General features: G+C 41.0%; 1 protein-coding gene across 1 annotated transcript in view; it reads left to right on the top strand.

The window, feature by feature from the left end:
* Positions 1-682: 682 nt before the first annotated feature.
* LOC110474874 (amine oxidase [flavin-containing] B) overlaps positions 683-15,758 on the top strand; it is a 50,205-nt gene continuing 35,129 nt past the window's right edge. The window contains exon 1 of the mRNA XM_021538643.3: positions 683-831. Within this exon, the coding sequence (XP_021394318.1) occupies positions 786-831 (46 nt within the window). The 5' untranslated portion in view covers positions 683-785. The remainder of the gene's footprint in view (positions 832-15,758) is intronic.

Here is a 15,758-nt window from a genome sequence, read left to right as displayed (position 1 = left end):
ATGGCCAAATTCCCTCGCTGCGCCCTGGGAGCCGCGCTGCTCCAGCGTGGCCAAAGTCCCTCCGCAGCCCGTGCGGGAGGCAGGAGAGACCCCCCGGCACGGCTGTCCCTGCCTGGGCCAGTGCCCGGCAGCAGCAGCAGCGCCCAGCCGGCAGGATGCACACACAGGTGGATTTGCCCGGCAGGTGCACACAGGTCAGCAGGATGCAAAGCCGGGTGGATTTGCCCGGCAGGATGCACACACAGGTGGATTTGCCCAGCAGGATGCACACAGATCGGCAGGATGCAAACCCCGGTGGATTTGCCCGGCAGGATGCACACACAGGTGGATTTGCCCAGCAGGATGCACACACAGGTGGATTTGCCCAGCAGGATGCACACAGAGGTGCATTTGCCCGGCCGGTGCACACAGACCGGCAGGATGCAAACCCAGGTGCATTTGCCCGGCAGGATGCACACAGGTCAGCAGGATGCAAACCCGGGTGGATTTGCCCGGCAGGATGCACACACAGGTGGATTTGACCAGCAGGATGCACACAGAGGTGGATTTGCCCGGCCGGTGCACACAGACCGGCAGGATGCAAACCCGGGTGGATTTGCCCGGCCGGTGCACACAGACCGGCAGGATGCAAACCCGGGTGGATGTGCCCGGCCGGTGCACACAGACCGGCAGGATGCAAACCCGGTGGATGTGCCCGGTCCCGCAGCGGGGGCGGTGCCAGCGCGGGGCGGGACCGGCAGAGCCCGGCCGGAGCCGCCGCGGGAGCAGCGAGCGCCCGCAGCGCCATGGCCGAGAGATGCGACGTGGTCGTGGTCGGGGGCGGCATCTCAGGTGGGTGCGGGGCCGGCGGGGCGGGGACGGGGCAGAGCCGCGGGGGATGCGCGACCCCCGTCCGGCCCCAGCGCATCGCCACCGGCTCGGAAAAGCCGGCTGAGCGCAGCCCCATGGGTCGGGCGGAGCGCCCTGTGGTGCAGGCAGTGTTTTATTATTATAAACTATTAGTCATGTTTTGTAGTGTTATTTTACTTATTTTTGTCTTATTTTTATTTCATAATTTACTTGGCCTTTGGCTTTATTGTTACTAATTTTTATTATAATTAATTTTTATTATTAATTTTTATTTTTATTTACTTCCATTATTATTTATTTCAAATATTATTTTTGTCCAGTATTATTTATTTCCATCATTATTTATTTACATTGTATTTTTTATAATTATTTTTATTATTGTTTATATCCATTACCATTCATTCTTACTACTATTGTTCATTTTATTCAATTATTTTTTTAAATTCAATCTTATTTTATGGATGTATGTTTTATATCTCTGGTTTTTCACTGTCCAGTCCTGGCATCCCCTGAACATGTGCAATTTGTCCAGTACCCCTGGATCTTTTGGACAAGCGAGGCTAGAAGCACTCAGCATCCTCTGCACCCAGTCCAGGGGTGTGAGGCAGAAGCCCTCGGTCACATGTGATTAATTTGAATCCTTTGCTGCCTTTTGTTCAGCGCAGGTAGAGGCAGAAAGGAAAAATGCCTGCAATCAGCTGGGTGGATAGGAAGTTTCTAGCTCCCCTTTCAGCAAGGCTATGGGTTTGAGAGCATGAGCAGCCTGGCAGAATGGACAGACAGCACTGGAGCCCTGGAGCCTTCTTGCACTTGAGTGACAATCAGCTCTTTTTAACCCAGCCTGGGCTAGAAAACCTCTGTGCCTACCCACAGTAAATCTCTTCCCTGTGCATTTTGTTCCAAGATACATATGCCAAATAAATTGTGCATGGGCAATAGATATTTTTTTCCCCGTGTCTTTGGCATATCAGTGTTTGCTTTTTGTCCCCTTAGCACAAGGAGGTATGGAGTGATAGCTCCTGTCCCACTGGTGATCTCCTCAGAGCATGAGGAATGTACACACATCCACAGATCCAGCAATATCTCCTGCCAAACCACAAGCAATTACTCGAGATCTGTTACAAAATTTGATTTTGTCCATCCATTTTTCACATGCCTTTTAATTTCCACTCTTATATATAATTGTAGATATCTGTTTAACCATCATGCTAAGGTGTGTAGCACACAATTTGAGTGATATACAAAATGCAGAGAAAAAATCATAGGCATTATTTCCTAAGGATGATTCTCTGATAACAAACTGCTGAATAATGTTTGAATGTTTCAAGTATGTTTATACAAACAGCAAAAATTAACCATTGCTTTTCTATAAAGCACAGTAGATTCTGAACACAGTGTTATGGCTAATTTTTAACTTACACCGTGTGTCACAGTGAAACTCAGTTAAAGTAATTAGCCTATGGTAAATGTCTGTTCATGCCTCATAAACGAAAACATTTCCAGTGACATGGGTTTGTACAGCAGTAGTGCTACATTCCCTCTGTTGAATGAGTTGGAGTGAAAGAGTCAGTGTAACAGCTTTTGAACTGCCCTTGTTATCCATGGTTGCCAAGGGAATATTTTTGTGGCAGGCCTGTGCAGCCCTCTTAGGTTTTTCTGGAAGAGCATCAGAGCAGAGGAGCAGTGCTAAGCTCTGGTCAGTCATGTGCTTTGTTCTTTACCACCTGTAGACAGCAGCAAGTGGCAGGGGGAACCAATTTTCTATTTATTTCTTTTTACACTAAATATCCACCAAAATGCTCCTGTTTTGTGCTGTATCAACTTTTCTCCTGTCTTCCCACAAAGGCTGGAAGCATACAGGCACAAAAATTGCTATTGACTGAGCACTCCTCTTCAGTCCCTTTCCTCTAGCTGTTGTGTACAGCTCCTGCTTCACCTCTGATCCACACTTGTCTGTAAATCATTGACTTGCAGCCAGGTGATGGAACTGTGGTTTTAGATCTCCTTATACTCATCTAAAACCCCTGCTAACATGCACAGCTGTTGCAGAAATCTCTTCTCCTGTCCACCAGAGAGAGAAGTGTTTGATTTTTAGAATGAGGCACCCCTTGGAGACCTGTGCTGTTGCTGCTCCACAATTTGTGTGTGTTCCTTCAGCAAATCTCTGGATTTGTGCTGCCTGAGGCTCTTCTGACCAAAGCTCTGTGGCTGCTGCCTGTGAAAACAGCAGAAGGTTTTTGTCACATTGAGGTGGCTCAAGCCACCTGCTCCAGCCCCCAGCAAAGCAGGGAATTGCAGAGCAAACAAAGACTTGCTGTGCCAGCAGGAGGATGCACACAAACAAGTGTCACGGAGCTGCCACTTGGCCATCTCCTTTCTCTTTATTTCTGCAGGTAAAACAAGCTGTGCATTTGCAGGCTCAGCAGCTCTGCCTGTCTTTTTATCCAGATGTCATTAGTAGGGTTTAAAATGTAAAGACTGAAAACCTGATCATGAAGTAACAGTGCAGGGGCCTTCACAACCCTGGCAGTCTCTGTTCTTCCATCTGAAGATGCCACTTCCTTTGCTGAATCATTTTTAGTGTCCTTTATTGCAGGTTTGATAAAAGGGAAGAATAAAACTAAGGAACTAGCCAATTTAAATTTTATGTAATGAAAATCTACTCAGAATTAGTCTTCATTTCTTTCAAGTCAAAGTAATGGTCTGTGGCTTTTCTGAAGATGTTAGGTGATCTCAATATTGATGATAATGAAGACCTTTGAGGAGCAGGAGGATTTACTAAGGATAGATTCTGTTTTATGGGTAAAACTTCAGCAAAAGTTTTTGACATTTTTTGCAAATGGTGAAGATTAAAAAGAAATATTTTAAAATAAAATTTCCCAGAGTCAAAAAGCATATATGAAAATGCTTAGCCACACATTGCATGCAGTATGCCTAGTACTAAAGAATATTTAGATCAGAAGCATAACAGACCCTCTTAGAGCTGGAATGTGCATTGTGGCAGGTTCTTTTTGCTTGGAGTCCTGTCTTTTACTTTGAAGGGCTCCTCTAGCATGAGGGTCAAAACAACTATGAGAAAACAATAAAGTTACATCATCAGACTTGTTTATCTTCTTAATTGAGAAACCAATGACTTAAAATAAAATCTTGAAATTGGTCCAGAGATTTTGTTTACAGACTTTCTCTATTTTGTTGTTGTTGTTGTTGTTGTGTTTTTTTGTTTTGTTTTTTTTTTTTTTTTAATTCAAAAGTGTTTTCTGTCCCCGCTTTTGCCTTGGGAGCTGCTTTCCTTGTTGTGTTTTCAAGTAAATTATCAGATTTAATCCTAATCTTATGCCAGTCCTACTTATGAAAATGCTTCTCTTAAATCCTGGTGCACAGATTTTACAATGAAAGTGAGGTTAATTAATTTTTTTTTCCTTAAAGGTGAAATCTTTTCTTAATTATAGTGTTATTTGAAGTATGCTTGGTGTTTTGCTGTTCACAACCAACCTGCCATGTTCCTGTAAGCTTAGAACCAAAACATACTGCAAGATAAAGTAACTCTATTGTTATGTTGGATTTTAAAAATATTTCCATACCTATGCTTGCATTATATTGATGCCACTGTGCTCTCTACTCTTCTTAAGCCTCACTTTTAATTTGTGTGACAACTTAATGTGCTGTATAATTACAGTAGCTCTCACTGCATCTGTGAACCACTGACAAGTTACTTCAAAAATAACAATGAAACCAAAACCTCCCAAAACAGACCAAATGTTTTGAGGGCTATTATGTGATGGTATTCTATACGTTTAAAAATAGACTGATGCAGAGGGCAAAATCGTTTTTTAAAATCTCAGACATGTTGTAAGAAAACTATAGATGAAATAGATAATTTTCAGTAGGTACTTGTTTCTTTTGGCATCTGATAGTAAATTACAATGTCTCAATACTCCTCCTCTGAAAAGATGGTTTTCCAAACAAGACAATTTTTTTTGGAGAACATTACTAGTCTGGGAATCCTATGCTGGATGTTCATTTGGAAAAGGAAAAATCCCACAAAACAAAAATAGGGGTGAGTATGAAACAGCTGTTCATGATGAACCAGGTTGCATCGGTCAGTGGAAGGACTCTGACCCTCTGCAGGGAGTGCCACCCTCTCTGGGATGCCCTCTGGCAAAGGGAATCCAGGACATTTTCCTGTCAGTTGGCATGATGAAGCTCTTGGTTCACATTTTCAGTCACCTGTCTCTGTATCTTACAGCAGGAATTTATTCCTTTTGTACTCAACCTCTCTCATGGCTAAAGCAGTATGAGCCAGTTAGATGGGATCTGCGTTGACTTCTAGACATTTCACATAAAAAAAAACTTGGCAATGCACAGTAAACAGAACAGAAAGCAGCTGCATAATGTTGTGAAATGGTTTGGTAGCCTAGGCAGCAGGGGCAGCTCTTGTAATTCTGAGACCTCCTAATTGGTCTGAGAGTTGATTTGATAAGAAGCTTCCCAGCCTACCTGCAGGAGCCATCTCATCTCACAAAGCTCAGGGTGATGCATCATTAAGGAAAGGTTTTTCATTAGCTTATTTAACCATTATGAAAGGGAAAGTTCATTCAGTCTGTTCAGCAAAATGTGAAAACTACTATGGAAGGGGAAAACAGGTAAGTTAGGATGGCAAAACTTTGGGAAAGGAATTGCTGTTGTATCTCTTATGGGAAATATGTTAAACTATTAAGGGAAATAACTACTAGGGAACCAAAGTTTATGTGCAGCAGTGGGTGTTAAAGTTACAAGCTGGAGAGTCCATAAGATTTTCTTATCTGTGCTGCTGAATACCTGGGTTTTTTGTTTTTTTGACAAAATTTTCAGGAGAGACTGAAAGCTCTTTGTAAGCAAGTTCTGTGCATTGTCTGCTTGGACAATCACCTGCAGGGGTGCTTTTAGTTGGTGAGATTTGTCAGAGCTTGGTCTAGTGCTTGACTAGAACCTAACCACATTGGAGGTGGTGATTGGTGTTTGTCTGCACTAGGGAGTTGGTTCAGTTCTAGTGTTTGATGTTCTGCACTATTTTTTCACATAGGCATTTTCAGCTGGTTGTCTTGGGAAACTTAGTTTCCCTGATCAAAGATAGTGACATGGAAAGAGTATTTCAATTTTGTGCTCTTCTTCCTTCCATGAAGACACAGTTACAATTGGTCATCTTTACCAGAGATGTGCACCTGCATCCTTTATGTCCATCCTTTCTGTTTTCTCCTTGCCTGCTTCTCTTTCTTTCATTTTCTTGCAGCATCAAGAGGTTGCCAAAAGATCACATTCTGCATACTTATGAATCATGATTTCCTCATTTTACTCCCTGGCACCATCAAGGTCAGGAGTTATTTTCCAGAAGTGCAATTCATTGTGCTTCCCCTGCTGTAGGAGCAATCAGTGTCAGTCAGCCAGCAGCACCATGTCAGACAGCACAGTGACAAGGTCTGGGTTAAACACTGGTGCCTGTGGTCCCAGTGGCTGTGATGAGCAGCCCTCTGCTCTGGCTCCATCCTGGGGTGTTCAGGCTGTCTAAGATGATCTCAGGAGTGTGTTGACAGGAATGCTGTTGACTACTGGAGGTACTGTTACTAGTGTGTGTTTGCAGTCTTATCCAAAGCTGTGCCAAAAAGCTGTGTATACATGTTTGCAGCCTGAGCAGTGTGGGTTTACACAGCTCTGATAGTCCCAGAGGTAAACTTCCAGTGCTGCTTGTATTATTATAAACCAGCAGAGAGTTGGCTCTATATTTACATATCTTACACAGCAGCTAATGATAAAGAATTAGGCCTTACACTTAATTTAATCAATTCAGAAGGCTTTTCTTCTTCAGAAGTTATTATTCTGTATGTAAACAATCTGGGGGATTTTGGCACATTTCCCACTGACACAATTTCCTTCTCCATAGCACAAATGACAGCTGTAATTAAATAGTTATGTTATTTCATGATAAAAAGCCATGTTGTCTCTCTGCCCTTTCCCAAAAGAGGAGTTGTTTGCCTTTGTGTTCTGTCTCTGTTGTGTAGCAGTTATGTAACAGAGTGCACTGATACAGCAGTGAAGTTTATCTTGCTTATAAAAGTTTAGTGAGCAGGGTCCTAGATTACTGAAGACCTTCCTTTGGATTTTCTTTGTTGACAGTATCTCTTGATGTACTTACAAACCACTCAGGGATGATTCTAAAATCAGTCATCATTCCTGAGGAATTGTAGTCATAGGACATTTTGGGCTGGAAGGGACCTCTAAAGGTTGTCTGTTCCAACTGCTCTGCAATGAGCAGGGACATCTTCAGTTAGATCACATTGCTCAGAGCCCTGTCCAACCTGGCCTTGAATGTTTCCACCACCTCTCCTGTCCAACCTGTTCCAGCTCTTCACCATCCTCATTGTAAGAAATTACTTTCTTTACATCTAATCTGAATCTACCCTCTTTTAGTCTAAAAATCATTATCGCTTGTCTTATTGTGACAGGCCCTACTAAGAATTTCATCCTCATCTTTCTGATAAACCTCTTTAGGCACTGGGAGCTGTTATATGGTTTTTCCTGAGCCTCTTCTCCAGGCTGAACAGCCCAAGTTCTCTCAGTCCTTCCTTGTAGAAAAGATTGTTCCATCACTTGGATCATCTCTGTGGGCCTCCTCTGGACTTGCTGCAATAGGTCCTTGCTTTTTTGTGGTGAGGACTCCAGGGTTTCAACCAGGCTTTGGTTTCTTGAGGAATTCTATTAATCTCATTAAAGTTTCAATAATTTAATTTTTATATAGCCATTTTTGAACTTAATGTGTTTTTCCTTTTGGGCAGATAACCTGTTTCATCCTTGTAAACTTATGTCAGATATTATTATTGTTGCTGCCTTGAAGGATGGTTAAAATTGAATCATTCATCTAATCCGCTAGTTCTTTTTCCCTTTTAGACTGATTAGTGTCTAAGGTTTATAATTTTGTAATGCTGCATTATTATTTTTTAACTTTTTTTTTTTTGCTGGTTTCAGTGGTCAGTGAGGCTGCACTGCAGGCCATTGGTATTTGAACCATGAGTGACAAGCATTCTTCTAAATAACCCACCCAAACTCTTGTATTTTGCACAACTTTCTCTGTCTTGTCAGCTTTCTGTGCTAACAACTTGCTTAAAAGGAAAATAAGTATAAAGTCACTTGGAAAATTGTGTTTTCTCCACACACCATTATTTCGTTTGGGGCTGGAAGGGAAGAGAAAGAAGAATGGTCATAAGGGTCTCATTTGGGGAGACCCCAATTTCTGGACAAATTAGTAATAAAAGAGGTGCTGAAAAGTGCTGCTAAGCCAGAGAGGAATTGCATTGACCAAGTTAAGAAACAGTAATAATATTATTTATGGGAAGAGCAGGCTTCTGTCCCTGTGCCACCCACAGCCCCACAGGACTCAACTGTGTGAGTTTTGTGGGCTCTTTACAGCATCAGGAGCAGCAGCAGCAGCAGATGGAGGGCAAGGAACTGCCCATGGAAATTATGAGCATCAGGATTTTTGTAGGGGGTCTCTGGGTGATTGTGTAGGGGAAAGGAGAGCAAGGGAAAGGATGGGGGAAAGCAAAGTGAAAACCATCCCTGGAAGAATGGGTGGTCTAGTCTAGAAAGTCTGAGACCTTGTGGTTTATTTCTAGTAGCTGGCACATCTGGCAAAATAAATCACAGATGCATTAATTTTTACCACTGAAGAGTCTGGCTGTGGTTCATTAGAGACGTGGGCATCTTGCAAAGATTAAGTTATGGTGGTGTCCTGGCTTCTGTTGGTACTTCATTTTTCAGGTGTTTACAAAGTTCCCTGAAGTTTTGATTAATTTTAAAGCTGCTCATTTTACAGATATTACTTTGTACTATTCAACTTTTTCATGCTTTTCAGTTTCACCCAGCTGGAAGTGAGGAGGGTGGGAGGAAAGATGCCCCTGTAGCTTCCTGCCTCCCAGGCAGCTGCTCTTTATCTTGATGTTATAATTCATATATAAAACATTGAATTGAGTCTGTTCAGTTGACTGCACGCAGCAACAGCTGATCAAACAGCAGGTTCATGCTGTGCACCATGATTACCTGGATTACTAGGATAGCTTGACTATAAACTGGGCTCATTTTTGCTTGAGTGATAAATCTGTGTTTGAATGTATTAAATATTGGAGCAAGACACCTGTTTTGTTCCGATTTTAATTAATTTTTATGAGGTAGCTTGGCCAGAGGCTGAATCACTGAGTTGTGATAAATAACGAGCACAAATGAGAAAAGGGTGTAAATGCCTTTTTCCCCCCCACTTTAGATATTTCTCTTTTCTTCTATGCTTCCTTCACCATTTTTGCCCCTGCACATTCTATCAGAATGGTACAATTTTAGTGGCAGCATTTTTTCTTTGATATCAGTGACGTTTTTATGAACTGTTTGGCTCAAACTTCCTCCTGCCTGCACTTAGAGATGGGTGGATGGAAGTCACAAATCATCTTATTTAGTGGCTCTCTTTTGGGCTTCTCTAGATGACATGTACATTCTCAGCCTTTGGTATCTCAGCTGGGGAATGGTTTGGGCTTTCAACAGGGTTAATCTTAATTTTTTGGTTGTTCAAATAAATAAAATGTTTGCAAATCCTTGTAGGTTTTACAATTTAGCCTCTCTGTGTGTGTGCACACGTACTTGTATTTATGGGCTGTGATGATGATAGAAGTTTTCAAAGAGCCTCTGGGGTGGGGCTGTTTGGAAGTGACTTTGAGAAGTACTCAATATAAATCTGTAATTACTGTGTGCTATTTGTGTGAAAATCATTAGCTGAAGATCAATTAAATTGTGAAATAAAAATGGTAGCCATGGAATGAGGACATGATGAGTCTGCTGAGCTTTGCTGTTGCTCAGCCTGACCTAGGTGAACACCTGAGTCATTCGATGCTAAGAAATCTGGGAAATTACATGTTAATCTTTAATGTCAAGATATGAGAATGATACTCTGTTTATTTTTTAAGTTCACCTCTTCTAGTTAATTGTATTTTTTAAGCATTTACTTTTCTCAGAGAACTAAAAAAAATTGAATTTGTTGCTTGAGAACAAGCAAGACTTGGCAAACCAGATAAGCATTTCTCTTCTGAGACAACTTGCATAATTTTGCAAGAGTTTGTAGATGCAGCTTAACCTTTTTTTTTTCTCACATTGCTGTGTATGGAAGGCAAAACTATTCTTCAGAGTAAATCTGGATGGCATTTTATTTCCTTGTAGATCTCTTCATAATAGTAATGCCTAAAAGGAGCCTTTAGGAAACTGCCTGTATAGACCCTCAGCCAGTTCACTGTGCTTGGCTTTATTTGATCCAGTACTGTGATCTGTTTGCTGTAGCACTTGCAGTTCACTCTGTCCTTTTTTCCTCCTGTGTTATGTCTGTTGTGTTTTGAGGCAGCCCAGATTGAAAACTAGCAGAAAAGGATGACAAAAGCTAAAGGAAGCCCTGGGACTGAGGGTGTGTGATAATATTAGAGTATAAATTATAATTATATCATTAATATTATTATTAACTTTTTCAGTATATTTTGGAGCCATAAGAAAGGACATACAGAATGTGTTTGGCTTTGGTTTTTTACCTGCCTGAAGCCTAGAAGAAGACTTCTGACATGCTTTTAAAGTATGAGGTAGCCAAGGCTGTTCATGACAAGTCCATTAAATGAAGAGAACACAGTAAATGATTGATACTAGAAATAACTCAACCTTTGAAAATCTGGACTGCCCAGTTTTGTCAATATGAAGTCTCAAGGGGAACTTCAGATGTAAAAGTGAAGTAGAAATGAGGGAAGCCTTGGGCAGAGCAGCTGTGCCTTCAGTGCTTAAGCCTGAGTACCACTGTACCAAAGGTGTTGAGTTTCCACCCAAATGCTACAAATTGTCTTCATCCCATGCTTGGCAGGGCTTGAGGTTAACACCCCACAACTTTGGTCATCTCACTGATATCTGCTCAGGCTCTGTATCACTTAACCAGCTGCAATGCTTGGGACAAGCATAGGCTGAATGTTTGTAATTCTGGTTTTAAGAACTTAGTAAATGCTGCTCCTGCACCACGGATGGATCATCCAGGAGCTCTTGCAGGGAGGTCACTGAAAGCTAGAGCTAGAGTTTATGCTCCCTTGAAGTCCCATTAACTCCTACTGACCTTGGTGGCAAAATTACAGAAATTACAGACAGAAAAACTCATTGCCTTGGCTAGACAATGAAATGCCAACAGAAATAAATTATATTTGCTCATAGAGTGCTGTATCTTAGGCAGAAATGTTAGGTTCTTTGTACAAATATTTTAAGTAAATGTACATTTTAAGCAGATAGGTTGATAATGTCTCTTTTCGCTCCTTGGGTTTTCTGAAACTGTAATTTTGTTGTTTTCCTAAGCTCTGTAGTATTCTAAATGACTGATATTCATTTTAATGGCGTTAATTGCAGCATGGTGATACAGTTTAGGAAAACAGAGTATCTCCCCCCATGGCCTAAATACTTGGGTCAAAAAAGAGTTGCTTTGCTAGTTTTCACTGTAGTGTTTAGACATGAAAGCAAGGCATGACTGAGAGTAACAACTTACATTGGCCCAGCTCTACCATGGTTTTAGGTTCTGAACTAAAATTTTTGAATTTTCTTTGATAAGATTGAGTCAGATACCTAAATTAGTATTGTTAAGATGGCCCAAGTTAGAGAAGTTAAAAGGTTGCCGTCACACTGAAGGCACAGTATTCTTCACTGGAGCAAAATTCCTCAAACTTCCCATACTGTGAGGAACCTTACAAAACAATCCTGTGCCACCTTAACACACCCAGACCCTGGGTTGTGCTTTTTTAATGCTGTTGTTTTTTTGGTTTTTGTTTTATTTACAGTCCATATCTATAATGCCTTGCAGGCATTACTGTCTCAAGCCATTATTTCAATTAAAACATTTTAGCTGGCAGATGAGGAGTGACAGAGCTAAAGGTGACCAGCGCCAGGTTCGATCTCTCAGTGTTGGAGCAGTAATCAGATTGTGTTCATTAGGGCACAGACAAGACCAAGGCTATTAAATTCCAGTTTCTAGCACAGCGATGCAATAAAGAAGCTGTGGAGCACAAAGGAAAAATCCCACTGGTGCAAAACGGCTGCTTGGCTGTGGATGAGGTCTTCTCCTGCTCCTGCCCTCTGTCCCTCTGGGTCACAGTGACATGGAAACTCATCCTGGTGGCACTGAATTACAGGATGTTGTGGGGACATTTCTTAGAAGGAGGTCAGAGAGCCCTGAGTATAAACAAGGAGGGGTTTTGTTTGAATAGTCAAGTAATTTGATCTAAACAACAGCAAACTGGATTCTTCCACTAACTGATATAATTTTTACATGCTGGAAACTTAATTCCTGATTGAATGAGTGGTTTTTTTTTTCTTTTTTTTTTTTTTGCTTTCTCCCACAATTTACCTCACCTGCCTGGGGCATGTTCCTCTCTTCTTCTTCTTGACCTCATTCACTGCAACTGTGTTGACCATGAATGATGCTGTTCTCCCCAAATGTCCTTCTGCAGCATTAACAGATGGATTTTGTTTCTTTGGGTAAAGTGCAGCAGTTTTGGCCAAATTCTTTTATTTGCTGTATGGATGTTACAAGTATTTTGCAACGATTCCTGAGCATCAAAGGTGGTAGGTCAGGGATACTGTACCAAGACATCTAATAATGAGGAAATTTGTATTTCCCATGTGATCTAACAGCAATAGCAGCTTCTATAACTTTTTACAGGTTTTGACAGATTTCCTATGTTTTTCTTAACATTTTAGATACTTCAGGTGGGGATTTTAAAATTTATTTATTTGGGTTTGGGTTGTTTTTAGTGTTTTTTTTTGTTTGTTTGTTTTTTTGGGTTTTTTGGGTTTTTTTGAGACTCATCACTTAAATTAAGAAAATATGTTAAATTCATTACATCTCTGGTCCAAATGAGACTTGTATTCAAGATCAAGAAGAGGAATACAAAGATTACTAAAATAACAGCTTCAATGTGTTAAATATCCATGGACATCCATCTGTTGAATAATTGAATGGTTCGGTTAAAAATACTTGAGTCCATCTACCTTAGACCCTGAACTGAAGTCTTACTTATCTCTATATAATCAATTGCAATATGTTTTGGTTTTTTACTGTCATTCTTGTGAAACATTTCTGCATCTCACAGTTTCTCCATTAACAGAGGACTGGGTTTGTTCTGCAGGCTGTTATCCCATTTCCAAGGTGCATTTTTGGGCACATCCTGATGCTGAGCCTGGTGCAATGATTGTTCACTGCTCTGGACTGCACCAGGGCTGCTCTGCCCACTGGCTCTGTGCAAAGCAGCATCTGCTACCTGGCATCCCTGCAGACTCACTCATTTAGATGTGGCTGAACAGGTTGACAGCCAGGAAAAAAAAACAAAAAAAACATCATTTGCAAACATATCTTTTGTGTCAGAATAAATACAGGGAGGAAAATGTTGGCAAATTCCATAAATTGAAGGAAGTTCTGCATTAAGACCTGCAAGTTAATACAGCACAAGTACAATGGCAGCATTTCTTCCCGCTCAATGTGCAATTTTAGTCAAAGGGAGGAATTTTTATGGTTATAAGGTGAACAATTTTTTATTGTGCCAGCTATTTTAGAAGTTATTAATTGACTGCCTATGGCTTAGAATTTTCTTTGCTCCCCTCCATGAATTAAAATTTAGAATTAGTAGATGATTTTTATAATTATATGTAAGAAGCAATTTTTTTCCTAGAAAGGAGATAATAATTATGGAGGAACATGATAAAGTAGTGAGTAATGCAGAGAAAGTAAAACAGGAATGCCTTCAGAAATTTACAGCTTTTCAGAGATGCAATTTCCAGTCATGTCCTTTCTAGTGGGTTTTTTTTTCTGAAATGCTAAGATTAAAGGGCATTTCAGTAAAATTGCTGATTCCAGGCAGAACAAAATGGTGTTATGAAATTTCATTTTTTTTTTTTTAAATAGACTTTAGAATACTCTTTGGATAGTCAAATGTATTTGATCATAGGGCTACATTGTAGGGCACATGGGGGTCAGATGAAAAATGAGATTCTTCTCACATTTTTCAATTCAAATATAAATATAATAAATATACTATTTATATTATATATATGCAAGTATATGGAATAAAAATACACACACACATATATATATATATATACACAAATATATATCATAAACGTTAGACTCTTTGATCTTGGAAATATTTCTAAGCTTAATGATTCTATGAAATAGCAGTTTGGATTTTGCCCTAGCATAAGTATTTAAAATTTTTCTGTTTTAAAAAAGAATTACAAATCTGAATTAGTCATTCTCTCAGGATAAGAAAACCGTTGATGTTAGGAAGTGAGGTTATAATGAAGCTGTTCAGTGAAATGGTGCAGTTTAAGGTGTTTAGTAGGTACAGAGACATCAAACAAGAAAGAAAGAAGTTGGAACTGAAGATGAAATAATTACTGTGATGATTACATTTGAGTCCAATCTGTGTGAATGCACAGTGCTGCACGATGGGGAAAGAAATGATTTTCGTGACTTGAACTTGTGTTATAAGATTCTGGGGGAGGCAATCTCCCACCAGCATCTCTGGGTGGCTGCTTTGGGTACCGGGTTGCCATGGCAACAGATGGAGCCTTGCCCAGTTAAGCATCCTCTAAACACGGTGGTATTTTCAGTCTAGGACTTCAAATAATCATCTTTGCTTCTTTGTTGTTTGCATTAATTATCTGACTATTGGCTCTTTGAGCAGACCTGCAGGTGAGGCTGCTTAACTTTGATTTCTGCTTTATCTCTCTATATATATTTACATATGGCTCTCTGTGGTCCCTTGGAGAAAGCTGACCTGCCCTGGACACTGCACCCAATTTCTGTCTTCTGTGAAGTGATGGCAAAAGTGTCTGAGCCCTTATATTGCAATTCAGGTCTGATTCTACTGAAATGCTCCTGGGGAGGAGGAAAAGGTGCCTCTGGGTGACAAAACACTGTGCATAGGAGCAATAATAGAATCAGTTGCAGTTTTGGATGGTTTTTGCATTTGAATGCAACTCTTTGCCTCACTCATGAGGAATGGGGGAAATGTCAAAGATCTGCCTTCTGTTAGTGATGTGTTAAAGTGGCAGGTAAGCCAGAGGCAGTGCTGGAATGTGTAACATGTGAAGGGTTAAACTTCTCAAGAGGAGACCTTATATCATGTGTGACTGATTTTTTTCCAGGCTTTGCTTCACAGGTATTGTGTGTGCTCTGTTTGCAGCAATCGAGGCACAGAGAGACCACTCTGACTCTTGCCCAGGAAAGAGGTTGTGGTTTGTGGGGTTTTCTGTAGCAGTTGTTAGTTTGTGAAATGCAAATATCAACCTCATGCTCCAATATTCACATTCTAGTGTTCATTTCTATTTTAATATGCTTTTGCTGCTGTTTCTGGTGCCTTGCCTGCCCTTGTACCACTTTGGCTCAGAGCTTTCCCTCCACAACATCCAGTCCCCTCACTGTTATTCCAGTGGCAGTCCATGACTCCATTTGGGGCCTTGGGTCCAGCTCCAGGAACAGATATGGAGTGATGTGGCATTACTGTGATTCCCAATGTGTGAGGTACCAAAACCAGCAACTTTCCCACCTGGCACTTGCACTGTAATGTGGTATCTGTCACCAGCAGCCTTGAGTTTTCCTGTTCTGTGTGTGCTAAGAGACCTGCTTTAGTCCTTTGCTGTGTCCTCTGGCCCTCCTGAGTCTCTGCTTCTTCCATCTTTTTCCTTATGTGTTTGTGCTGATTTGTGCAGCAAACCTGAGACCAGGACAGAGCTGTGATGTGGCTGAGAGGAAAGGGAGGCCACCAGCCCTTGATCAGGAGATGCTCAGTTTGGGGACCCTGCAGACTGCATCTCCAAGCCCCAGGGAC

This window comes from Lonchura striata, chromosome 1 (genome assembly GCF_050655825.1).
Source record: "Lonchura striata isolate lonStrDom1 chromosome 1, ASM5065582v1, whole genome shotgun sequence".
In the NCBI taxonomy this organism is placed as follows: Eukaryota; Metazoa; Chordata; class Aves; order Passeriformes; family Estrildidae; genus Lonchura; species Lonchura striata.
This window is presented reverse-complemented; position numbering and strand designations above follow the sequence as displayed.